The sequence below is a fragment of the Mustela lutreola genome, chromosome 4, assembly GCF_030435805.1.
Source record: "Mustela lutreola isolate mMusLut2 chromosome 4, mMusLut2.pri, whole genome shotgun sequence".
Taxonomy (NCBI): Eukaryota; Metazoa; Chordata; class Mammalia; order Carnivora; family Mustelidae; genus Mustela; species Mustela lutreola.
In genome coordinates, this window is record NC_081293.1 from 49630060 (window position 1) to 49656785 (window position 26726).

The 26726-nt window shown below is 51.0% G+C and overlaps 1 protein-coding gene across 17 annotated transcripts in view; it reads left to right on the forward strand.

Annotated features, from left to right (window-relative positions):
- Positions 1–26726, forward strand: part of KCNMA1 (potassium calcium-activated channel subfamily M alpha 1) — a 730798-nt gene that overhangs the window by 203889 nt on the left and 500183 nt on the right. For all 17 annotated transcript variants that reach the window (XM_059169810.1, XM_059169794.1, XM_059169808.1 and 14 more), the window contains exon 2: positions 15437–15598. In XM_059169810.1, coding sequence (XP_059025793.1) covers positions 15437–15598 — 162 coding nt within the window. The remainder of the gene's footprint in view (positions 1–15436; positions 15599–26726) is intronic.

The following is a 26726-nucleotide window of genomic DNA, read 5'->3' on the forward strand; positions in this document are numbered from 1 at the left end:
CACCCCCTTCCCTGTGACCTTGTTTATAGGCACAGTCTTTAACCTGAACCAATATCAACTGCTGTACTGACAAGTCCTCTTGGGGGTTCTAGCCCATCCCTTCTATGGCTATGTTGGTTGCCTTTGACCTCTGCTTTGACGTCTTCCTTCTGGCTGGTGACTAGCTCCTGGTTGTGCCCCAAGAACCATGACTTTCAATGAAGTTTGCTCTGGTTCTTGGTTTCGTTGTCCAGGACTGTGACACAGAGTCATTTGTAATCTGAGTCTTCTGTCCTGTGCCAAAAGATATTTAATAAATGTGGGTGATGATGATGGGTCTCTTAAGAACCATTTGGCTGATGTATTTTTAACGTCTTTTTAAAAATAGTGAAATAAAACAAATATTCAGAGAAGTACATAAACATAAAAGTACAAAGTAGTGAATAATGATGACAAGACATTTAGAACCACCAACTTGGTCAAGAAATAGAATATTGCCCGTATTCCCAGAAACTTCTATGTCCCTTCTCCTTGGCTAGCTTTTCACCTTTGATGTGTCAATGCTAAGAAATGCTAAAAACTATCTCTGTCAGACTTATGGTTAGAAAAGCAGCCATAGTAGGAGAAGAAAAACAGAGACTGGGATTGGAGGCAACTATCCGATCTTCCTTCTAGAGCTGCCCACAGAAAGGATGTCCCACCTCTGGGAGTTCTTGGGGCTGGACTGACTGTTACTATGGAAACGCAGGGCTCTCGGGATGCCTGCTCGGGTGATGACCACAGTGTTCAGACAGGGGCCCCAGGTTGTGAGATCTTTACAGTAGGAGACCTATGAGATTCAAAGGAAGCTTCCCCCTTGTGTTATCTTTGTCCCCATGCCCACCTGGTGTGGCCCTCCTGAGCACAGCAGATGGAGCACTAATGGAGGGAAAGCATGTTTTTCGTCCAAGGGAGATTGTGGGTTCTCAGGGGAGAGTGTACAGAACTAACAACAGTTGAGTAGTAATTCATTAGTAAACTTGACATTCAGATTGCAGACATTTTTGCAAACTGCATTTTCTAACAATTGTCTTGGGCCCCTGTCTGTTGATTATGGTCTGTATTTGCAAAAGGAGGCTAGTCTGAACAGGCAGGAGGGGAAAAGCAATTTCCATCCGAAGAGAAGGCTGAATGGCTTTGTCCTCTCTTCTGGAAGAAAGGGGTGTGCCTTTTGAGATTTCAGCTTTTGATTCACTTTCTCCAGTAGCTCCTCAATATTTATACTGGGTGCACTGGAATTAGGTTTGGCATCTCACAATCCTGGGTGGGGGGATGCGAAGCTTCCTTTCGATGTGTTTTCTACATCTAATTTCATCTTAGGGCTGGACCTGCCACATTTTCAAGTGTCCCCTGGTGACTGAGGTCCGGAGCCAGGGCAAGGGTGCGGGTGCCCCTGGGGGTTGTGAGCCACGGCTCTCCAGACACTCCGTGTGCTCTGTCTGGGTGGAAAACCTCCTCTGAAGCCAGACTGAATCACACCAGTTTCTAAGACATTCCTCAACCATGTTAGGCAAAAGAGTCCCCCGCTGACAAGCTGGGGTAGAAGGAAACCTGATATAATTTTGGAAAAACCTGCTTTGAGAAAGAAGGTTCTCACAGCTGCTGAGCGTCTCCCTGCCTCCCAGCATTGGAGGGGTCCCAGGTCACGGGAAGGGGATTGATGATGGGTCTAGGGGTGCCAAGTAGAGAGCGGAGGCTTTGCGGTGCAGGGGTGCTCACTGTTCCTGGCTCCCATCAGGGATCCAGAAGGAGAAGCCGTCATCTGAACTGGTTAGAAATAGAAGTCCCCTTGTTTCTCCCCCGGTCATTGAATCATTGTTATTACTTCACATTCACAGCCAGTGCAGACTGTCTTGTATTTGGCCGCTGTGCTGGAAACCAAGATCCAGATGAGGGTTGTGGGAACTCAGGAGCACAGGAGGCTGAGGTTTCAGAGTCCAGCCCAGCCTCCCCGAGGCCAGTGCGGAGTCAGAGCATGGGGAGGCGGGCACTTCTGCGGAGCCCCGGACGTCTGAGCCCAGGCGCCCATGCTGGGTGAACGTCGCCATTGCTTGCTCCCTAGTGCACCGTAGGCCCGGTGTTCTGGCCATCTGTCTTTCCTCCTGAGGTCTCTCGGACTTGCTGGGCCTCGGTTTCCTGAATGGGGGTCATATTGCGGCTTGGGAAAGGCAGTAGGACCACCTAATTGGGACCAGTCTTTTGAACTTACAGCCAAACCCCATCCCGCGTTCAGCAAATGGAAGCGGCAGAACGACGTTCATTCGGTGAGAGGTCTACCGGCGCATGCTGGTTTAGGTCCTAAATTGTGGTGGAAATTTTCCTGGAGTGGGACAAATCCTTTTGTAAACAAGAACATTCATCTTCTTTGACTGACGTGTCTGGTGAAGCATGTGCCTCTCCGAAGCCTCATGACATCTGATCTCGTTTGGGATTCGGTGTTTGTGTTTGAAAACGTAGCTCTGCCGAGGCGCGACGGTTTGGGAGCTGGTGCTGGCCTCACGCTGTGGAAACTGGCCTGGTTTAGTCAGGATATCAGCGGTGCCTGGGAGGGGGCTTGCTTTTCCAGGGCCTACGAAGCAGATTTCGAGTTCACTCGATCAGTAGCTATCTATTAATCGCTAGCTGTATGCCAAGACACCCTGAGCCTTGACTTCAATTGCTTTCAGGCTAATGGGGACAACGTGGCATGCGTGTATTAAAGGACAGCTTAGACTGCTGGCCTCTGCCTGTCTGGTGACAGGTGAGAGGAACCGACAGTAGGGAGAGCTGGACGGGCTGTGGCCAGGGAGAGGACGTACACTGGCTCCCTGCAATTTGATTGAGGGAGAGCAATGGAGTAGGTGTCCCAGGAGTGGGAACGGCTAGCACAGAGGTTGGTGCTAAGGAGGACCAAGTCCTATCAGGGAAATCCAGTGGGAGAGCCAGCTCAGGGAGCAGCCTGGAAAGCAGCAGACAGGCCTGAAGAGCCTGCCTTGAGGGGTTCTAGGCAGCAGACAGTGGGAACCGAGGAGGATTTTGAGACTCCAGAAAATATGAACAGTGGGAAGACAAGGCAGAACAAAACAAAACCCAGAAATTGTCCGATAATTCTTTTAGCATAATGTTAAGCCCCTAGCATGTGCAAGGCAGGCCCCAGGCTCTGAGGGTAGGCAGTGAACAAGTTGGGCCAAGACCCTGGCCTCCAGCGGTGGATGTGTCGCGGGGGTTGATGGAGAGCGTGCATCTCCATGCACAAGGTTAGGTATGAAGGAAAGGGTGGCAAGCCAAGGGAATGGACTTGGTCTGTGTCATTCGGGGCATTGGGCCGTTGCTGAGGTTACTCACAGGTTACTCCCCTTTTCACGTCACATTGCTCTCTGTCTGTTGATATGGTGGGCATTCGTCAACCCAAGTAGTTCCTCCCACCTGCGGGGATGCTGGGAGGTTCCTTTTCCCCGCTTGTCCCCCTACTGATGGTGTGGGGCCGTGGCTGCAGCTGCGTTGGTTCTGGGCACTTCGTATCGCAGTAGGAATGAGGACTTCAGAAGCTGTCAGTGAGGCTGGGAACTCAGGGCCCTCCGTATGGCCCCGAGTCCTGAAAGTGGATCCATTTTCCTGTCTCCTGCTCTCCTGATGGGTACCGTGGAGCTCTTAGAGCCCTGAGGGACCTTGTGTCTATCCCTTGGGCCCTACTCTTTCTTGGCCCTGGGCTGTCCCTGATGGGTGTGGCAGATACACCCAAAGCTCCATGTAGGGAGCTGTGGCCATTACAAGCCTGGCCTCTCTGGGCCTTAACTTCCCAGAATGAGGGACGAGGTGAGCAGTTCCTAGACTTTACATGGGCTACTCAGTTACGCTTAAGAACATAGAGACTATCCCAAGGTTGCCAGCTTTTTATTTTGAGAAGCATGGACATAAAAAAGAAACTGTCAGATGCCAGCTCTACCATCATGTCATTTCATTAAAAGGGCATATTAATACCCAACGAAGGAGTGATGACATAATGTCAAAGAAAAGGACAGTTCTTCCCTGGAGAGGAATGTTGGCCATCCTTCCCTGACATACATCATTACGCCATGCTATTGCTTTTCATTTCCAGACTCCCTCCTGGAGCGGCACTGTGGTGTGGCCCAACATGCATGGTCCTTGGGACCAGAGGGCCTGTGAGCCAACCTCCCAGGATCCTTTGCTGTGGAGAGTGAGAGCCGAGCCCACAGGGGCCCGGTCCGCTTCCTGATCCACAGGTGGCGATGGGCTCCCTTCCTTCTGCTTCTCCCCTCTTGACCTTCTACTGTCTCCCTCTCAGTAAGTCCTCTGGAAGAGGACAGTCCAAATGGTGTTGGGCTGCTTTTAGGAAGCCAGGTGGAAGGTGAGAGAGAGGAATAGTCCCTGACACTCCCCTACCAGGTGAACTGGTCTGTCAACTGTGTAAAATGCCTTGTCTTTGGGTACCATTCATTTGTTCCCCAACCACGTCCACATCCCTGTTTTGATTCATGTGCCTTTTCCCCCCCAACCAACTTGAGTCATAAAAGTTAACTTGGCTGCGATATGGAGATCTCTGCCTTCTCTTACGAAAAAGAGGGTTTTGGATTTCCTGTGGGTCTTAGTTATGCATCTCCGGTCTGTCTTGACTAGAAGCCAGATTTGGCCTCCGCTTTGGTGAAGTGGACAGAAATGAGGTTTGCTGTTTGGAAAATAAGAATTCACATCCTGGTCAGCTCTGTTAGCTGTGGACCTTGAGCTGCTTGTTTCTAAGGCCATACAAGCGCCTGGTCTGTCACTCAGCTGGTAATACTGTTTACTGACCCCTCCTCTCCTGCTCTGTGTTTGTCCGATGGCTGGGACTCACAGATATTCTTCGAGGAAGGCATTTGTGAGCCTGTTTCTCCAGTGAGAAAGCGGAGCTAGGATGGGGTTCTAGATCGCACAGTGGGTAGGAGGGACAGTCAGGAGGCCGACTCTGGCTCTCTAACAACACCCTTGCCTCCCACGCTTCTCGTGCCGTCTCTCGGCCACGTGGGATTCTACACAGTCTCACAGTCTCTTCTAAGAACAGGCTGCCTTGGAAAGTCTCCTACCCTTCCGTGACCCTTGGCCCTTCCTTTCTGAAGGGATAAAATCAGACTGCACAAGTTCCGAAGTGCCTTGCAACTTTTACCTCTATGGCTCTGTGACCCTGAGATTCATTTCACTAAAACAAAATTTTTTGGAGGGGATTTGAGTACTCTCCTTGAAGGAAAAATGCCTGACTTGCCTAGTGTGATTACAAAGTATTCCTCAACTAGAAAACAGACGTGATTTTTGTCTTCTGACTTACGCCCTGTAATAGTTTTCTCATCTAGGTGGTTAATGAGCCATTCTCCCAGGGCAGACACAGGCCATGTCTTTGCAGAACAGACCCACTTGGACCCAGCCTGGGCCACTCTGCTGAGGTATCAGAGCAGGGGTCTCTGCTAAAACACTTCCAGTTTCTGAGGCCCCAGTGGTGAACTCTGGACTGTCAAGCATGTTCTCATTTGTGAAGCCAGTTGCAGGAGAAGGAGATTATTAGTTAGTTTGTGTGTGCTGAGTACTGGCTGAGATATATACATTCGTCCTAAAAGTTGGGGCTTAACTTTCAGGTTTAAGCAGCCAATATGGCCATTTGAGAACATATCTCACTAGGGGACCTTGTGTCCCATGGGTCACTCTGTTCCTCGGTTGGAATTCCCTTCCCTGGGCCATTTCTCCAATTCCCCCTCCGCACAAGGCGTGACCAGATTTAGATGTGTGAACAGCAAGATTGTGTTTGCTGGAAGCCATGGGGTATAAGATGATTGTTTCAGCAGTAGTAATAAGCAGCATTTTATGAGGAGATCCCTTCTCTTCCTTGTACATTTTGCCTATCCCGAGGCAGCAAGGAATAGAAGAAAAACGTGGCCTTTAGGCTTAGAATAGACTGGATTTAAATTTCAGAGCTGCCACTTACTAGATGAGTGATCTTGGGAATTACTCAGCCTCTCTGAGTCTCATGACATTCCTACCTTACAGCCTTACTATGAGGATTAAATAAGATGGTATAAAACCGCCAGTAGAGGACTTGGCCTGTGGGAGCGGGAGGGAAGGCAGGATTTCCTGAGGGCCAGCCCCTCCTCAGTCCCTGGGAGACTGGCAAGCAGCTCTCTGTGTGTGCCCGGCAGGGGTCGAAAAGGGCCTTCTGCTCCCCCAGCCCTTCGCATTCAGAGACACGTGCAAGCCAGGGGCCTGCCATCCAGACCTCAGGGTCGGGTGCTTTGCAAGCCAGACAGAGCCTTGGGGAGCGTTTACACAGCCTCTTTGAATTTGAGACAAAGAAACCGGAGGCACAAAGATGCTAAGTGCCTTGTTAAAGGTCACCCAGCCTTTTTCTGCTGTCACCTTTTTTCCCACAAAGACCTATGAAGAGCGGTTATTCACACACAGCCCAGGGGGCTCCTAGGCGTGAGAAACTGGCCAGTGAACCCAGGAAGCTATAGCTACAAATGCCTGTGTTGATGAAGTAGCTTATGACGGTGGAGAAACCCTGGGAAACTCGGGTGGTTTCCTGACATCCCAGAGCACTTGGCTTTGTCTGAGCTTCTTTTAAAGCTCCTATGACCTGAGTCTGTAGGCGCCCTACTCCTTCCCCGGAGGTGGAGCCTGTATGTTCTGGCAGAGGGCATAGCTGCTGGATAGGGCCCTCTGGCAATGTGCTGCTTCCTGTACATGTGGGGTCCCGGAGAGCAAATGGGGAGCCCTGTGGGGTGCATGGGAGGCTCTGACCTGCAAGAGAGGGGTCGGATAATTGGAGCTTCTCACCTGGAGCTTACGCCAGCTCTAGGTGGGGCCCCGATCCTCAGCTGCCCTGCTTCCCCCACCGCTGGAGGTCAGGGTTAGCCCCTCTTCCTTTTCCTCCCTGTGCAGAGCTCGTGTCAGGAACACCCCAGCTGGTGGTGCCCACATTATGCTTTATTTGTCTGAGCTGCTTTAGGTAATCGGTCTGATCCCTAATACACAGGATTATCAGTACCTGGGAAAATCCCGTGCTGAGCCACACGCCCAGGATGTGAGAGAGGCTGCCATGAAGGGTTTTCCTCTTGGCCTGTTTGGAAGGAGCAGGGGAGTCTGGAGGACCATTCTCCAGCGTTTAGGCCTCAGGTGGAGGAACGCAGACAGTGGCCTGCGTGGAGGTCCCGGGAGCCCCATGCATTTACAGATACTGACGTTCAGGCGTTTCTGGGTCTTAGGCCAGACTGTGCCCCCAGAATGCTATAATCATTGCCATGACATAAACATCTTCTCTTTCTTTTCTTTTCTTTTTTGAAGATTGTGTTTATTCATTTGACACAGAGAGAGAGAAAGAGAGAGAGGGAGAGAGCTTGAGCGAGCACAAGCAGGGGGAGCAGCAGGCAGAGGGAGAGAGAAAAGCAGGCTCGCTCCTGAGCAGGGAGCCCGATGTGGGGCTCCATCCCAGGACCTTGGGATCATGACCTGGCACCCCGAAATAAAGCATCTTTTCAAAGCTACAATGGATCTATCGACTTTTACTCAGTGGATTTTAAACATTTCCTTCCCCACAGGAAACACCTCCCTCAGAGGAGAAAAGGCTCAGTGTGCAGTTGCTTGGATTTTCACGGGGCGGGGGGGCAGGGGTCTTGCTTCTTCTGCCCTCCCTTGCTGACCCCCTGGGGTGCCTCACAGAATACATGAGGCTGGGTCCCCAGGAACTGCCTAGCTCCTTCTCATTTCTCACAAGAGGGCTCTGCTCAGAGAGGCTGGGTGACTGCTCAGGGCGGCACAGCGTGTTCCGGGCAAGGTGGAGCTCGAGCGACAGCTTTGGACCTTCCAGCCTGGAGCCCGCCCCTAGTCCTCCAGCGGGAAAGAAGGTCTCCTGCTTTGTGCTCAGCGGAGGGCCACTGCGCAGGGGGCTGCTGGATCAGTTTCAAGGATAAGAGGGTGCAGGAGAGGTGGGGAGCTGCCGCTGGAGATGGGGTGAGAGTTGGGGTTCCGGGAAGGGGGAAGGGATAACTCAGAAACAGCATCTTTCAACAGACTCCAGGAAATGAGTTTCCGATGGTGACCAGGGAAACGTGAGGATGGAGTAGGACTCTCTGTGAGACCCAGGAGGGAGAGGACAGACCGGGCATTCCAGTCCGTCCTTCCCCCACAGCTCTGGGGAAGCTGAGCATCCAGGAAATATCCCCTGGTGCAAGGCTCTGGACAGAGGATAGAGGCCTGGGATTTCTGGGAATGGAGCTTGCTCCTGCCCCTGCTGTAGTCCCCCCTCCACCCCACTCCACCGGGCCCCCAGGGATGGTGGGGGAGGTGGGTCCATGTCTGATTCCTCCCCTGCAGGTGCCTTGGGCCCTGCAGGACTCAGGATCACCTGCATCTCCTCCTCCGGCCACATCTGTGTCGGGCACCTCGGTGCTTAGGAGGAAGGCTTCGCGGCCTGTCAGCTTGGCCGTGCTCATTTCTGATTTGATGCATTTGCTCCACGAAGGGTGGTCTTTGGCTCCAAGCTGGTTTTTGTCCAAGAAAGGAACCATGTGTCTCTGTCCTTGATTTAACCACCCTCTCAAGGCACAGGGACCTCGCAGAAGGATCTCTGCTGTCCATGCGATACCCTGGAGTGGGGCAGATTGAGTCCTCGTGATGACTCTAAACTCTCACCGGCCCTGTGCGGTGGCCCACAGTCCTTCCATGCATCTGATCCCGTTTGCTCCTCACGGTCTCCCTGGGAGGACGTCAGGACAGGCACTCACCTCTTCTTGCTGTCAGACAGCTGGGCTCAAAGTCTGACTGCGTCTTCCTGGGCCATAGGCCCTCCACTGTGATATAGCCTCAGTACAGAGTTACTGTGGTCAGGCTCCACCACGGTCGCCAGCAGTGGTCTCGTTACTACTGATCCATAATCCTACCTGTTCTAGAAGCTGTGCGTGCCAGGAACTGACTTCCCATGTGCTGCAGCTCTTCTCCTTCTCTGCCTCCCTCTTCTCCCTCTTTCCTTCCTTCCTTCCTTCCTTCCTTCCTTCCCACCCTTGGCTCCTGTCTCTCACCAAGATGGGGAAGGTGCTTCCATGGAGCTCACCACGTTGCACCGTTGAGGACACGGCAATGACCCAAAGGAACATTGAGTCTTTCCCTCATGGGGTTCACAGACAGTGAAAGAGGACTGAAGCAGGCAGGCTAGTGGTATAACTGCCCAGAGGAGGAATAGAGTGGGGGGCAGTGGTGGTCAGTGTGGGGTGGGTGTCATTTTCGACAGGGCGGGCAGGGAAGCTGTCAGTAAATAAGGTGATGATGACCTGCGAGTGGTGAGGCAAGCAGCCGTGGGGCTCTCTGGGGGCAGGAAGAGCAGCCAGTGCAATGAGCCCGAGATGGGAATGGGTCTGGAACATTCTGGCAGCACAAGGAAGCTGACGCGGCTGGAGAGAGTGAGTGAGTGGGAGACTTGTAGGATGGCGGCAGGCGCGGACAGATTGGGTGCGTTGGACTGTGTGAAGGCTGTGACTTGTCCTCCAAGTGGGACGAGGAGCCACAGGAGGGTGTTGGCACAGCACCAGCACGATCTGACTTACATTTTTAAGAGTAGTTTTCCTCCCAGATGAGCACTGTTCAAGCCACTTCCCAGATCTGGGACGAGGAGCTGGTGTCTGGATTGCTGAGATGAAATCAAACCGAGGCAGACTCGGAGCTTCTGGGGGCAGCCCCAGCAGGAAGCGGCATGGGGACTCTGGATTCCTCCCAGTGGCTGACCCCCCCTCCCCTCTGCAGTCACCCAGCAGGTGTGGTGCCTGGGGTGGCCTTGGCACCAGGCTCAGCCCGACAGGTGTGGGTGTAAGTGTACCCCAGGATGAGTGAGCCTAGCCAGGCAGGAGCAGGTGCGGCGGGAGCTCACAGGAGGGTGGGGCCAGCATAGTGGGCCACCTGGCAGGACTTGGCAATTCCAACATCCTGTTGGGGCTCAGGGAGATAATGGGGGCCCTGCCCTGCAAGATACAGCTGGGCGGGGATCTGAGAGCTGAGCCATGTGTTCTTCAGGGCCTGGCTTGGGGGGCCTGGGACTCCTTTCTCCAGAGCAGCATTGCTTCCTGTCCGAACCAGAGGAAGGCAATGCCACCATCACCAACCCCCTTAAGACAGTTGAGTGCTGTGCTCCACTCATCAGATGACAAGGCAGCACTCATTGCTGTTTATAGAAGAGGCTTTGAGAAATGAACGGACTTGTCTAAGGCCGTCCAGAAAAGCTTGACTTGGATTTGAGTATTTTGATTCTCAGAGTTCTTCCTACCACACCCCACACCTGAAGTTTGCAGTATGCTGGGTATATAGTTCAGGAAGGATGGGAGATGGAGAGGGTATCCAAACTGAAGAGTGGAGGCTGGGGGTGGGGAGGTCCTGGGAGTAAAATGTGCTTGTTCTCCAGCACTGGGCCAGGGCTGCTCTTATGGCTGGGGAAAGCCAGGCCCTTTGAAGACAAGAAAGGTTACTCCCTGCCACGGCCCCTCCATGCAAAGCCTGGCCCAGTAGTTTCTGCCAGGCCCAGGAACACCCAGCCTCCAGGTTGCAGGCTGGTGCAGTGGACAGATGTGGTTGGGAGTGGCTGGTTCCCTTGGGCTGGATTTGAGAGGATGCACCATCTTGCCCAGGAAGCAGCAAGGGTAAGAGCAAGAGAGGGGGTGGGGGTGGGGGCCACCAGGCCCGTGGCTTCCCTTCCAGCCTGCGGTGTTGTCACGTGTATAGAGAGGGGCGTTGGCATCTGAAGGGATTACTGAGGTCCCTTCTGAGGATTTGGGGTGTTGGATCTTACGAATCAGAAAAAATGCCTGAGCATCCAACAGACATGTGCTCTTGTGTAGGGAGCACCAGGGAAGTGTGGTCTGGTTGGGCCCTTGGCCACAGGTGACAGAGGAGGACTGAGGCCCTCTGTGGCCACGCCAACAGGAAGTCACCAAGGGACATGCTGCTTGAAGGAAGAGGGAGAAGGCACAGCAGGGGTGAGGCCGGCGAGAGATTCCTGTGTGAGCAGGCAGCAGGAAGGGACTGGTCCACCAGGCCCTCAGACCCCTGGACCTGTACTGTTGCCCTGTGGCCCTCCCCACCCTGCCATCTGGGCACTGGCATTAGATGTCCCCTGTTGTCTGCAGGAGGCAGCTGTGGCCTGTTTTCCGGAAGACTCAACTGGGGTGAGTGGGCAGAGCTGGAGGGAGGAGTGGCCTCTGAAGTTAAGACCAAGCCCCTTTCTCAAGGGGAAGGCTGTAGCCAGATCTGCATCTTCCAGGACACGCTCCTGTCTTGTTCTTTCTCGCTCCTCCTCCTTCCCCGTTCTTCTCTTCTCCCTCAGGCATCCTTCTCTCCATTTCAGAAAATCTCTGGTGTCCTGAGGCTAGGGTAGCTGGAGCCTGTAGCTTGTGGGGTCTCTCTGTCTCACACACATGCCCACACGCACAGAGGGACCTGCACACCGTGGTCTTCCTGGAGGGTGAGTGGGGATCAGGGCCAGGCCTCTCCTGATACCAGGGAGCCTGATTCCTGCTTAGGAGCCCTCCTGGAAGGGCCGCTGAGTCTTTCTTGCTGTGGGAGGTGGAAGTTTTGATGGACACCCTCTTTGCCACTCAGCAAAGCACCATTGCCCACTGGTCCCCACCCCCAGCATGGTCCTCCTCATAGGAGAGAGAGGAGTGTCCTAGGACCCAGGAGGCAGCCTCCCTCGGGCCCTCAGTCTCCTCATCTCGCGTGGGAGGTTGATCTGATGGAGTTCAGAATCAGAAGGGATCTAAGAGGCCCCTTGGTCGCAAGCCCACTCTTTGTAGGAATCCCTGCCCCCACTGTCCTAGGGGGTGCCACGTGGCTGGAGTCCCTCCAGAAGTCATCGTGCCCTCCCTGCCAAGGGCCCCTTGCTTCACTGAAAAATCATAGCTTTTAGAAGTTCTACTCGCTTCTCCTCCATTCCATGATTGGTGAGTGTCCCGCCAGGGTCCACTCGCGTCCCTCTCAGTGCCACCAAACAATGTCGTTCAGTTTTGACTCTCCTTGGAGGCAGCCAGTCCCATCCGTGGGTGCTCTGTCTTGGGGACTCTGGCTGCCCAGCACCAGGCCAAACACTGTACATGGTTTATCTGACAGAAGCTTCGCCGCCGTCTTCCTGGGGTTGGCTTGCTGATCCCCATTTACATGGAGGAGGTGAGGCTCGTGAGCTCGTCAGTGGCAGAGCTGACCAAGCCCCGGTGGGCAGTCTGCCTCCAGCCCTCTCAAGCTCTGTGCCTTCCTGTAAGCAATACCTGCTCTTAGTCACGTTGTTTGTGAAATGGGGGAACTCCACCTGCCTGCTGGATTATCGTAAGCTCTAAGCAAGATTGTACACGGAAAGCACTCAATTTTTGGTTGATGGCATCCTGTTCTGGCTTGATAAGTGATGGCCAGTCACTGTCGTATTGGGCACTGTCCCTTACAATTCCTTCCCTGCCGTGTGTCTCCACAAAGACACAACCTCCCCAGGCCTCTGCCTTCTCTTCTCTGGAGGAAGGGGTTGTACCTGCTGCTAGCAAGGGATGCTTTGGCTGGAGGAGGCCAAAGGTGACAACACCGGCCGGCGGGCAGCAGGCCCCCCAGAGCCCCAGCCTCCTTGCTGTCCTGCCGCTCCCCCAGGCCTGCCTCCCACTGTCGTAATTAAGCCCACAGCATCTAGTGTAAACAAATAATAACACGGGCATTATCTTTCTTTAGTCTGTGTTTTTCCTGGCCTATCATAAAGTAATTAAAGTAATGAATGCCTTGTAAAACAATAGTTAAGAGGGCTGGCAAAGGGCATTCTCTGCAGTATACCTCTTGTGCTCTGAATTATTGATGCACTGAAACCACTGGGACTGGGTGGGTGGGGGGGGGACTCCCTGCCTCCTGGCCCCTTCCAGGCGGCTTCTCTCCTCCAAGGTCTGCCTGTTTGCCAGGTGGCTGTGGAGCCTGAGCCTCCTGGGCTGAGGAGCAGCCTGTGGCTGTGGACCAGCTCTGACAGGTCGCAGGGGTGGGGTGTGGTGGACATTGCTTGGAAGGAGACACAGAGCCTCTGATTTGAGGGTTTTGCCCTGCCCCCACCTCTCCCTTGTCCACCCCCAATGCTGGGTTCTGAAAGAAACAGGTGGTGTTCTGTTTCTGGTGAAGAGAGGGGCATGGAAAGAGCTGGGGGTTCAGGTCCGTGTCCCATTTTAGATCAGGCAGGGATGATTAAGCCGTGCCAACATGATTAGGAATGGTGGTTCTCAAAGTGGGGTTCCTGGGCTGGTAGCATCGGTAGGTTCCGACACGGGGCCCAGCACTGTGTTTTAATGAGGCCTCTGAGTGGTTCTGATGCCCACTCGAACTTGAGAATCACTGCTTTCTAGTGCCAGTGGCTCAAGGAGAGGCGGGAGGTGGTAGGGCTAATGAACTGAAAGTGTGTTGTGTGCCTTTGGACCCTGGTTAATCCCTCCAACATCTATGCGGCAGGCCATAGTGTCCCCATCATAGGGGGTGCGGGGTCCCAGTGGTCCCATGCAGCAGGAGAGCTGAATCTACACCAGCAGAATCTCCACGTGGTCAAGGCTCGGGGTCCTACCAGGCCACTGAGACTGGCCTTAGGTGGCTTGGGTGGCAGAGTCCACAGGTGTAAGTAGGTGGCCCTGAGCAGGCCCACCCTGGGGCTCCCCACAGGCCTCCTCTCACATTGTTCTAGTTTCCTGGGGACCTCACACACCAGGAGAGACAGCATGAGCCCCCATTGCTGCTAAGGCGCCTACTGGCTTCTCAACTTCCCTCGAGCCCATGGAGGCCGGAAGGGGAGAACCGTGCGTCAGGAGTAGCTTCCGGCTTGCTTGCAAGTCCCCAGGAGGATGACTCATCCCGTGCGTCTCAGCTCTCCTTTCCTCACTCTGCCTTACCCCCACTCCCTGCAGACCAAGCTTTTCACGTCTGCCTTGGTTTCTCTCCCTTGCTCCAACTCACAGTGTGTTTGCTTTGAAATTTGATTCTAAGCTTTTAAATTTGAGGGTGAACATAATTGGCCCAGCATCTTTTTCTTCATCTGTACCTGCAAACATAATCTCAGTGGATATTTAAGTAGGGGGCCCAGTTAAATATGTGTGTTATAGAATATATTTTTAGTATAGCTATGTGTCATGTAAAAAATTTGTATTGTATCTGAAACTCAGTTTTCTCTGGGTGTCCTGTATTTTGTTTGTCACTCGTAGGCCCAGGAAGGGGCTGATACTCAATGCGTATCACAGTGAATGAAAAATAAAACAGAAAGGTGGTGCTATTGGAAGGCAAGGTGGAGTTTTCAAAGGGTGGCCTGAGAAGATTTCATTGAGCAAAGACTTGAGGGAGGCCAGGGAATAAGTTTTGACCCTCTCTGGGAGAAGTAGGCAGAGGACACATTGCATATAAAAGCATGTGATTTAGGGCCCCATGTGGGGCTCATTTATCTGAGGAAGTCAACCTTGTTTACTCAAGCATGTTTTTAGCCACAATTTATTCTCTTTTGTAATTAAAAAGGTCTGGTGTGGATTTCAGGCACAGCTGGATTCAGATGTTCAAATGATGACATCCATATTCTGTAACTTATATAGCTTCCTCTGTGGTGGCTTCATTCTCAGGGAAGGATTACCTTTCCTACTCTTTCTAGCAAAAGTCCCAGGCTTGAAGTGTATTGGGTTGGCATGGGTCATGTAACCATCACTGGTTCAATTGCTCTTGCTTAAGGGATGGGATGGTCTAATTAATCAGTCTCTATTCCTAGAGCCATTGTGGGCCGTCAGTTTTTTTTTTTTTTTTTTTTTTTTAATTTATTTATTTGACAGAGAGAAAGATCACAAGTAGGCAGAGAGGCAGGTAGAGAGAGGGGGAAGCAGGCTCTCCGATGAGCAGAGACCCCGACGCGGGGCTCGATCCCAGGACCCTGAGATCATGACCTGAGCCGAAGGCAGAGGCTTAACCCACTGAACAACCCAGGTGCCCCCCTTCAGTTCTTTTTGAACTACACAGATCGGGATGAGGAGTTGGGGATTTTCTTAAGAAAGATCGAGCACTCCTGTGAGCTGGATAGGAAGGCTGGGTGGGTGGAGACCACAGCATGTCAACCTCACCTCCTTCATAGTTATTCCCGACCCTAGACGAGATGATTTCCATCCTGAGCTTCATGATTGTTTTTCCCTTTAAAGTGGAAAGAGATCAATTTCATTCTTTCTTTCACAAAGATATTTTAAGAGAAAATAAAGAAAAGATGCTTTAAGAAAAAGATTTAAAAGAAATCCAAAGCCATCATGCATTCCATCTCCCTGCCCCTTGTATTTTCAGGCCAGTTCCCACATCAGCCAGGACCCTTCCAACTTTGATTCTTTTGGGTAGGTTGTGTTTAATAAACCCAGTTGGTTCCTATTCTCAACCCTGTTCTCTCTGTTGCCAGGAGGCCCAGAAGATTAACAATGGCTCAAGCCAGGCGGATGGCACTCTCAAGCCAGTGGACGAAAAAGAGGAGGCAGTGGCAGCTGAGGTCGGCTGGATGACCTCTGTGAAGGACTGGGCGGGGGTGATGATATCTGCCCAGACACTGACTGGCAGAGTCCTGGTGAGTCCCCAACTGCCTTCCCCTTGGGGAGGCCTGCTGTCTGGTCTATGATGCCTTTGCTTAGAGGGATGCCATGTTTCCTGGGGCTTCTCCAGGCCTCGACTGTTGGGAAGTGGGGGGTGAACAGTGGGTCGTGGAGTGGAGGCTGGGTTCTGTATACATAAGCCAGTGGTTTGAGGGGGGATTTGCATCTGGAGCAATGAGGGTCTGTTGGGAGGATGGAGAGCATTTCCTCTGCCATCAGGATAGGTGTACACAGGCACGCACACACAAGAGTGCACACATCCACAAGCAGGCACATAGACGTACACATACACAGCTTGATAATCTTGGAGAGGAGAAGGGAGTTGAAGCAATATGTGCTCAGAATTCTGCAGAGAGCCCATAAAGGATAAATGCCAGGATCCAGTGAGTTCTCTGTACGTGCCCATCAGCTCTCTTGGGTCTGCTCTCGGACAGGGGTTCTCCTGAGAAGGATGCTCTATTCCCAGTGATTTCTTGCTACAATTCTGGAAGCTGCCCTTGCTGGGCCTGAAACTGGGGCTTGGTCAAGACTCATTTGGCTCAAAGGATGAATGGGAATGTTCTGATGGTTGGGTGAATCAAAGATGGGGCAGGAACACTGGAAACCTTGATGCTTCCTGGCAAAAGCTCAGTGAGGGGTGATGGAAAATGTAGGGAGAAGGTGAAAGTTGACCCCTCAGGATCCTTCTTGGGGAGAACTCTTTGTTACGTGCGGAATGAATATCTCACAAACTGCTTGAGGGAGGGGGTAAGACACTGAATGTCATGCTTGTGTCACAAAGGTGGTGGCCAGACAGCCTTCAAGGAGGTCAAGGTTCTGTTAATGGAGGGAGCTTTCGGGAGCCAAGCCTTCTGGAGAGTCTGGACGTGAAGCTGTGGCTGTTGTCTATTGACAGAAACATAGAAAGGGAAGAGATTTAAAGCTGGGGCTTGGGAGAGGAGGAGAGAGGAACTAGTGAGGCCAGTTCCTGCCTGGAGCAAGACGACCCAGGTTGGTAGGACAAGGAGAGACGGGGCGGCACGGAGAGTCTAATGAGGAAGTGAAGGTGGCTTGCTGCGGGCCATACCCCATCCTCCCCTCCCTGCAGAGTCTCTGGTAAAGGCTCTGTTGCCCTTCTGTGCTTGTGCAGGAGTGGATTCTGTGTAGGAAGCCTGTGGAGGTGGAATTCCAGGTCTGGGCAATCATGTGGGAAGAAATGCAGGCAGTGCATTCTCTACCTGAGGTAGTGATTGTAGACGAGGCTCAGCAGACACTTTGGTTGCCCAGATGCGACGCCTGTCCCTTCCACGTGGCCACTGTGGCCCTCTAGACAGCCCTAATTATTATCATCAGCATCAGCCAAGAGTTACTGAGGATGACTCGGCCAGGCGTTTTTTCCAGCCCTGTGGAACGCAATATGATCTAATTCCATTGCACCATGGACAGAAATGACTGAAAGAACGTCTGGAGGAGAAACGCGATGAGTACAAGCCTCGTGTGGGTGTGCGTAGGGGGCACTGAGCGTGGGGACATGGGGACCATCAAGAAAGATTTCGTGGCACCGCACAGGGAGGAGATCCTTTGGGCTGAAACTTCCATTTCAAGATGAACTGAGCCCATGCTTCATGACAGAGAAGACATCAAAGATAAAAGCTTGGAAACAAGAAAGGGACCACTGAGTGGGCCAGAAGCTGAGAAGAATACCTAAATAATAAACAATAAGGCAGAAAGCATTGGAGTTTGAACTGTGAGCTAACATCGTGAATGTCTGTTGAAGAGAGCGGATCATTCCAGAGGTGGCAGAGAAAGGACATGGCGTGGAGGGAGCGAGGACCAGGCCGTGAACACAGAGGCCCCCGAGGGCACAGAGACCTGGGAAGGTGGGCTGGAGACAGCTTGTCATGTCTTCAAATGCCCAGCTAAGGAATTTGGACTGAATTTTGTAGGGAAAGGAGATTTTGAGGGAGGGGCATCTCAATGGAAGGTTGTGCAGAGAGAAATATTAGCGGACAGGTGGAGGGCGGATTGGGGAGGCGGGAGCTTGAGGTGTGAGCGTCAGGCAGGACTGTGAGGTCTGGTGCTGGGGACAGGCCACGGCAGCAAGTCCTGAACGAGCTCCGTGTGGTACAGGCAGGTGGGAGGAGGTGTTTTGGGAGCAGAACTCACAGACCAAGTGCCCCAGTAGCCATCTTGATACTCCTGCTCACAGTAACATTCTCGAAAGCTTGAGAGTAGTGCAAGGCCCTACACATTATGATCATGGCAAGGCGCATGTTGTTTTTGTTTCATATTTCTGATTTTGCTGTTGGGTTGTAGGGGTTAATGACAAGGAAGCAAGAGAGCCAGTCTTGTCAATGAATTCTCCATCTCACAGTCCAGGAACCCAGCCTGAAGTGACCCAGCCGGGCCTGAGCCTGCAGGCCTGCAGGCCTCCGGACTCCCCGTCTAGTGCTCTTTCCATGTCGTTACTTCCAGTCGAAGACAATGCCTCTTCTTTTTCTAAGCCACTGGCAGCTGTCGCTTTGGCTGTGACATTTTGCCATTACTGTCTGAGCCAATTAGGTCCTGAGGCGGTTTGGCCTGATTCTCTTAACATTTGCATGGAGGAGCGCGGTGACGCCAGCTGCTCTCTGAAGGTCTCCTTGGAGAAAATCCTGCCCAGGCCGCTCTGGCTCTCTCAGAGCAGAGCAGGTCCTGCTGCACGGAGAGTAGGCATCTGGGAGTTCCAGGCCATACCTCCAGAACAGGTCTCTCCTTCAGGAGAAGGCAGGGCTTTGCTCTGAGGAGGGAGCAGATTTCACGGGGAAGTCTCAGCGCGCACCAGAACGCGGCCCTGCCTGTGCAGAACCCAAAGCTGTGTTTGTCTTGAGCTGTCCAAATGTTTATCCTTGCAACAATGGGACAGAAGCAAGACTAGACATCCAGCTGTTCAGAGTTTCCCTTTTCCATTTTTATTTTATTTTTTGACACATGGCTCCAGGAGCTTGGCCTCCACACCTGGGCCCCTTTCTTACTTGTCTCGTTGTCACAGATGAGAGTCTCAGAGCTAGGCATTGTGGGTAAGGCCTAGGTTGGGGAAGATTCCCCAAGACAACCCCAGCACATCTGTAGACACACCTGCTATCTGGGCTCTCTCAGATGAACACATGGTTCGTGCAGCTAAGTACTTATTTCTTACCTGCCCCCCACACTATTCTAGGCCCTGGGCGTAAAGCCGTGAGCAAGAGAGATGCAGGGCGTGAACTATTTATATTGATAGAGTAGATTTAAAGTTGTAGGGCTCCGTGTGCAAAAGGATAAATGATCGTCACCATTCAGCAGTGCTTTTCCTAGTTCCCACCTGGAGCTTCGGCTTCGGGTCTCGGAATAGCCTGCCTTGTCTCTCGCTGTGGCACTCAGGCTTAGCTTCAGGAGAACAGCCAGACCGGATTGAGTCTCCTCTTGGAGCACGTGGCTGAGGGGTTCTGTGTCGAAGTGAGCACCAGGCTGACAAGTGTTGCGGCTTCCTTCCTTTATTTTTTTACAATGAAAGATATGTATTATTTTCTGATTATGAGAGGGGGTGCATGCTTATGTCAAAATTTGGGAATGTACTGGAAGAATCGGTGTAAAGCCCACTTTGGGACATGGAGTTGGCTACGGGACTGTTCAGTGTACCAGTAAATGCTGTGGAGATGCCTCCCGGCCATTGGGGTGTTGCTGGGGCCTTTGTTCACCACACCTGCTGTTCCTTTTATGCACAGTCTCAGGAGATAGGTAGTTCTTCGTGCCAGGGATTGCTGTGGTCTTCCTGGTGGACCTTCAGGGAACACTTCAAGTTGGGAAAGGGATCATGGCCCTCTACTTGTAGCGGCTGCTGCGAGCCAAGTTCATGGCCCATGGAAAGCACAGAGCACTTCAAGATTTGCATTCTACAACTTCACACCCCCCTCACTACATCTCTGCGTCCTTTGGCTCATTTTCCCTTTGTCCTGATTGTCTTACCCTCCTCCTCACACTTTACATGTCTGTGGTTTTATGCTGCATTATTGGTTGGTGAGCTAATTACATTTTTCTAAGATTAAGGTGGTATATATAAATAAAGAGGGCAAGAAACAGAGTAGGCTTTTGTATTGCTTGGTTGTACATGACAGAATCATAAGCCAAAGTCAGTAGTAGAGTTAGTCTAGTTCAGGGTTGGGAAGGTATTCTGCAAGGAGTCAGATAGTAAAGGTTTTAGATTTTGCAGATCTAGGGACCATGTCACAACTACTCAACTCTGCCATTGTCATTTGAAAGCAGCTGTGGACAATACACAGATGTGACTGTGCTCCCATAAAACTTGCCATAAACAAGTGGTGGCCCAGACTGTTGTTCGTGGCCATAGGTTGCTGACCCGTGGTCTGTTTGCTTGCTTACTTAGTAAGTATATCAAAAGGCAAAAAGAACTTCCTTAAGAAGGAACCTTGTAAGGTAATATGTCACAAGAGTTATAGTACCAGAGGACCCATTTATAATGAGGAAAGTTACAGACACACAGAAACACAGACAGTTAAATGTTGCCACACATACACACTTAAACCATCTTTGTTAAGCATTTTATTTCCGAACATTCTTATTTATTAATCCCTACATTGATCTCTGAGTGACTGTCTCTCTAAGAAAACACTATGTCCCGTGGCCACGCATGGCCTCACCTCAAGGTGCAAGCTTGGTCTACATGTCTACGTTGCTTGGGCCGTACTACAAGCCCTTTATACATTCAGTAATTTTTGCTTCTCTTCAAAGATTGGTTTTTGTCCATATAATGATCAGCTCCTTGAGCAAAGAGAGAACTCCCAGAACTGTTCCTTTTGGTTATTTTCCCCCATATTCCCATGCACTACATTTGAATATTGTTCCAGGAGGCATCTAGATCTAATCCATGGACTGAGAAGATAGACTACTTGCTTTGCTGTCATCGGGATGATTTGTTGAAGAAGGAGAAAGAAAAACACCAATCTTGCCCTTAATCTTCCTAAATGCATTGCCCGTGTGGCATTTTACTTCACATTCTGTACACAGGCTGGGCCATTCTATCTTCATCACCCGGGGCCCCAAAGAAAATATGTATCAAATACGCCTCTCAAACAGAAATAATCCTGTCGGTTTAATAGGGTTAAATAGACGTGTTCTGTTATGCCATTTGCACGTGAAATTGGACCGGTTGGACAAAATGGCGTTGCACGTGGGCATGTGCCTAATCAACTATGTGACATTTATTGCTTTCATTTCTCCCTTTAGGTGACTCATGGTGCAGCTGACATTTCTTATCAGCATCCTGTACTTTTCTTTTCCAGGGCTGCCTGGTGGCAAGTTCACGCACAGCTCACATTTCCATCTCTCTTTTCCTCTCATCCGCACTCCCTCCCCTTTTTATTACATTTCAGGCAAATCTACATAAAATTTTTATAATCACCTACACATGTCCTATGTCGCAGAAAGACCAGAGAGGTCACAGGCCTGCATTCTTTGTAAGAATGTTCTCAGAGTGAAGGGGAAGGTCCTGCCGTCTGTGCACTTGGGAGTTGATCGGGATTTTGTTTGAGTTTTTTTTTTTTCTTTTTAAACTCCCCTAAGGAGGCGTCTTTGGAAAGAAATGCATGGCAGTTGCTCTCCAGGACTTAATAATGGCTCTTTATTTTATCCTATGCAGAGTTTATATTTTGGATAGGAATCAGTAGGTCAAGGAAGGGCTGCTTTCTTTATATCATTAAACAGGAAATGTTTGTCCTCACCTTGAAGGGTGCACTAGGTTGCCCTAGGTCTGCTACTTGTGACCCAGCACCATTGGGTGGGAAAACGTGAGTGAGAAAAGTCACTGAATCCAGCAGGAACTCATGGTAGGTGGTGAGCTGCCTGTCACTGGAGAAGTTCAAAGACAGGCAGTATCACATTTGGTGCTGTTGCTGCTGGTTGCTTAGACTTCATCCTCACTGCTTTAATTGGCTTCTACAGAAAACTAGATCTAGGAGATGCTCTAGGATAAAAATGGGTTTCCTGGAACTTGGACAGACTTCCTTTCTCTCCTGTTTTTGAGATTTGTCAATGCATATCAACATGCAAGGCTTAAAGAAGTCCTGCGGTAAAAAGGCAGAAGGGCTTTGCTTTGCCCAACGTTTCCCATTCCTATTTCACCATTAAACCCTTTCCTTAGGAAAAACCTATAGGCATCATAAAGAACACACTTTGGGAAACATTTAAGTAGTCCAGGGATCAGTGAACTGAAACCCGTGGTCCAAATCTAGCTCACTGCCTGTTTGGCTCCCAAGCTCGCAAGCTAAGGATGGTTTTAACATTTTTAATGGTGTTTAAAAAAAAGAAAAGAAATCAAAAGAATATCTTGTGACATGTGGAGTTATATGAAATTCAAATTTCAGTGTTCATAAACAAAGCTTTATTGGGACACAGCCATGTTCACTCATTTACATATTGTCTATGGCTGCTTTTGTCCTGAACTGCAATGCAGAATTGACTAGTCTCCACAGAGTCCAAAATACCCACCAGCCTAAAATAGTTCCTGTCTGGCCCTGTACAGAAGACGTTTGCCAGCCCCCGAACTAAATCATTAAACTCCCCCTCTGCTCCAGGACGATCAGTATTTCTAAGCAGCTAGCGGGATTTGCCCCTCAGTTCCCCACAGCACACGTTCATGAATAAGGTGTACCATCTAGCCCCTTCGGCAGACATTTAGGCCCACAACCTTGACCAAATGATGTCACAGAGTTGGGGAGACAAAGGACAGAGCCAGGCACCCCTGCCCCCAAGTTCAGCAGCAGGTTCCCAGCTGGCTCAGTTAATGGGTCTCAGTGGTGTGCGTCTGGGAATTCTGCAGCAGGGTCGGTTTATCTTCACCTGCCTGCATCTCCTGCTTTCAGCCTACCCCGGGCCCTGCCCAGCAGCCAGAGTCCAGTCCCTGCCACGGAGGACACGGAGGACACGCCTGGCTCAGGCCTGCAGCCCCACATCTTGGCCACACCAGCTGCTCGTCTGCACTGCTGGTCTACGGGCCACGTGCTCTGTGAGCCAGCCTCCCCAGCACCTTCTGTAAGGAGCAGCTGTTAATTTTACTAGCTGGGGTGTTGACTTCTCTGGCCTCCCCTGTGAAAATGATTCATTTCAGAAATGAATCCTCAGATAGCTCATGGGGTGAGGAAAAGCCTCCTGGCCCAGGAGCGGGCTGCTTCAGCCTGGCTGTTTGTCTATGACCCCCAGGGTCCTCTGGGCTTGGTGGCCTGTGCTTGTGCCCCATTGCCTCTCTCCTCCGGGGGTTTCTGGGGGGAGTGGGTGCCTGTGTTGTCCTCCTACCTTATCTGTCTGTTCATTCGTTCATCGACATCCATTCGTCCATCTGTCTCATCCCCGTGCCTTCACTGGTGTTCCCTGGCACAAGGAATTAATTGAATGTAGTGCCCTGTAGATGCCTGATCAGTAAGGTAGGGCATTGCAGGGCTCTCCTGTGCCAGTCACCCCTGCTTCTGTTCTTCCTGTTGCAGCTTCTGGGTATGGGCTGGGAGACAAGAGACCTGCCCTCCTCTGAGCCAGCGTTCTATGATGGGAGCTCCTATTCTCTTGTTCTCCATCTGGCTCCTTGTGTCTTTTTCTTATTGGGTTGGAACCAACAAGGAGGATAGGTAGAACACCCAGCCTCCCGGCATCTCCAGCTCCTGCTTTTTCTCCCACCCTGGGACATGCATCCTCAGGAAAGGAGGCTGGGGGCTATTATGCATGGTCCCGTAGGGTGCTTAGGGACCCAGCCTCTGCAGCCCTTCTGCTGAGTCCCAGCTGGCCCTTCTCTAGGGCTTTGACCCTGCACGAGTGGCTTCAGTTTTGGTGCCTCAGTTTCCTCATCTGTCCAGTGGCCATAGTAATAGTCCCTGTTTCTTAATCTTGTAAGGATTTGATGCATCCGTGTATATAGAATGTTTAGAATCGTGGCTATTACATGTTGAATGCTTACTAAGCATTAGCTGTTATTACTTTGCCCTTGTTGTGTGACCCCAATGACATGTCTCAGAGGAAATGGGCTGCTGTGTGGGGAGTGGAGAATAAATCCTTTCCCGCAGCAGAGTGGGAGCAGCCCTTGGACCTCGCCACACTCAGCTATCCACTCAGAGTGCCGAACCAGCTCTGGGCATGGCCATTTGAAAGGGCTCTTGAATGTCCCAGGCAACCTTGGTTTGGGTCCAGCCAGCTGATGGTGCTTGCTCCATGCACACAATTGAGGCCCTGTCATTTCTGAAGCTGCCTCATGCCAGCCTGACTCACCAATGTCAAGTCGGCCAGGAAATTCTCACTTCATGTAGCCTCCTGGAGGTGGCCGGGGCCTGCAGTGCAGACTGGGCTCACCCTGGGAGCCATGCATCCCAGGAGCATGTGTCATAGGAAATGCCTTAGCAGGGTGACAAATAGGTCTTATAGGAAAAGGGCCAAGGGCACTCACTGTGGTCCCCTTGTGCGGTCCTTCCTGGGTATGGGATGAGGCTGACAGACAGAGCCAATTTCAGAGAACACGTCATCTCCAGTACACAGGGAGGTGTCTTCAACATTCATTTTGGTGGGCAGCACCACAAACCTGTTGGAAGGATGCAGGAATGTGTCCTGTCACCAGAAGAGGACGCATATTCTGCTGTACATACAAGGCACCTCCCTGGAGCTATTCATTCATTCTTTCAGACATTCCTGGAAGATCTACTAGGTGTCAGATGTTATTTAAGGCACTGGACACATGTTAGTTCTTCTAGCAAAATCTGCAAAGTGAAATCATTCTGAATGTTGAAAGTGCAAATGGTATGCCTACATTTTGCTACAGTACTCTAGGTGGCAAGATTTTTGAAGTACTTTGGTCATAGATCAGAGCCCACGACCTCTCCATCCATCCTTGGACAGGCCTGGGAGCCTGACTTTTTCAGTCCTGGTCATACATCCTGTGTATGCCTGCCGCTGGCCCTGGGGGGCCTGAGCAAATGTGTTTCATGACTAACTTCTTTCCCATCCAGTAAAAGCTGGAGGCTTTGGAGGAAATGGAATGGTTGTATTTGGGGACCCACCATCTTGTGCTGGGAGAGTTTTCTCACTTGGCTTTTCCCCTAGGGCCTTTGGAGGACACCCATGCTTTAGCCACCCCTGTTTGCCAGAAAAATGCCCAGGTGGACTGAAACTCCTTAGAGCCTCCATTTCAGCTGTGTAGAAGCTTGTTTAGCAGGGAGACTCAAAAATAGGGATGACGTGGATGACAGAGTCGCCAGCCGTTGTCATTGCTGGGGGCACGTGCTTACAGAGTCACACTCGGGACCACACACAAGCTGATGCTTCCAAGTTTAGTTTACTAGGCTATGTTTAGGAAGAGGCAGACTGACTCGTGCCTGTAGGCCCCAAACATCCCGATTTTGTGCACTAGAAGCCCCATATTTAGGGTCTGGGTCCAGAATGAGGTCTTTTCCAGAAAAACAACTACTTCAGGAGAATGACAACAACAGAAATCCACCATTTGCCCTAAAAATTTTATTGCCCAAAAAAAAAAAAAAAAAAAAAAAAAAAAAAAAAAAAAAAGTGCTCTCTAGCGTTTGAGTAGTGAGGGAACTAGGGTAGGACATTTGCTTGTCTGTCTTTCTTAAGGAATTAGGGCACTCGAAAACTCCATTAAATGTGCTCAGGCCTTTTAAGCAGCAGGCCCATGTTTTTGCTCATCCAGTTAATTTTAGTTCATACAATTGGCCTGGTGCTGATATAGAAGATCACGACAATGCCCAGAAGCTGGGGGCCTGTTTGAATGGAAGCTTGGTTCCTAGTTCCCAAGCCTGCTGGGACCCAGGTCTTTCCCTACGGCTTGGGAACTTAACTGTCAGCTCTATTCGCCTCCTCCCCGGGCAAGCAGAACTCTGGGCCTTCTGTGTTTGTTGGATGCAGGTGAATCCAGAAACTCAATACCCAGGTCTGTGGAGAATCCGGGGTCCAGCAGATTGCTCTGATGGGTCAAAACCCTCACCTTCGTCTGTCCCCAGCCTGCCTTAGCAGAGAGTCTGCATTTTTACCTTTTCCCCCATCTCTGTTTTAAACTGTTTCTTCTTTCTTTTTGGTGGCTCTTAGTGAAGTGACAGTCTTTTTTGTTCTTTCTTTCTTTTTTTTTTTTAAATTTTAAAATTTTTTAATAAACATATAATGTATTATTAGCCCCAGGCGTACAGGTCTGGTGAAGTGACGGTCTTAAGGGAAACAGGGAGCAGCTCATTGAAAAAGGGAGAAGAAAAGATCATGTTCCTACTCCACCTTCTCTTCAATTTGGGCTATGCTTACATTAAAAATATCTTGAGGGGCACCTGGGTGGCTCAGTGGGTTAAAGCCTCTGCCTTCGGCTCAAGTCATGATTCCGGGGTCCTGGGATCAAGCCCCGCGTCAGGCTCTCTGCTCAGCAGGGAGCCTGCTTCCCCCCCCCCCCCCCCCCCCCCGCCCTCTCTGCCTGCCTCTCTGCCTACTTGTGATCTTTGTTAAATAAATAAATAAATAAATAAATAAATAAATAAAGGCAGGCTTGAAACAGAGGGCGAATTGCAAAAGGGGCATTCACAGAGCCTCCTGCCTGGGATTGTGCCCTAGGGGTGGAAAATAGCTTCCTTCAAAGGAAAAGGGTTGTTTTTAGGAGCCACCTAATTGCACAGACACCTGCTTGGGCTCCTGGGGATGCTGCCTTAAGGTTATCGTCTCCCTCTGAGCCATGAGGTGGGCAACTTGGTTTCTTAGACCTTAGACCTGTCCAGGAAGAAAGCATAGAGCATCTGAAAAAAAGAAAACCGTTTGCTCACCCAGGTTCATGCAGCGCTTCTCTCTGGGCCTTGGGGATTAGTGACGGTGTTCGAGATCAATTTGGGAAATAAAAGTAGAGGTGATGACCACCTTCTTTCATCTGAGGAACTGTGGTCAGCTGAAAACTAACTAGGTTCTTATCCTGGTTCTGCTGTAACTTCCTGGTGACCTTGGACAAGTCAATTCCCTTTCAAGGTCTTGGTGTCTCTATGAATGAAACAAGAGCATAGCAATCGTTTGTTTCCTTCTGGCCGCAAATGTGTCTGTGTTTTCTCATTCCCTCTACCATCCTTCAGTCCATAA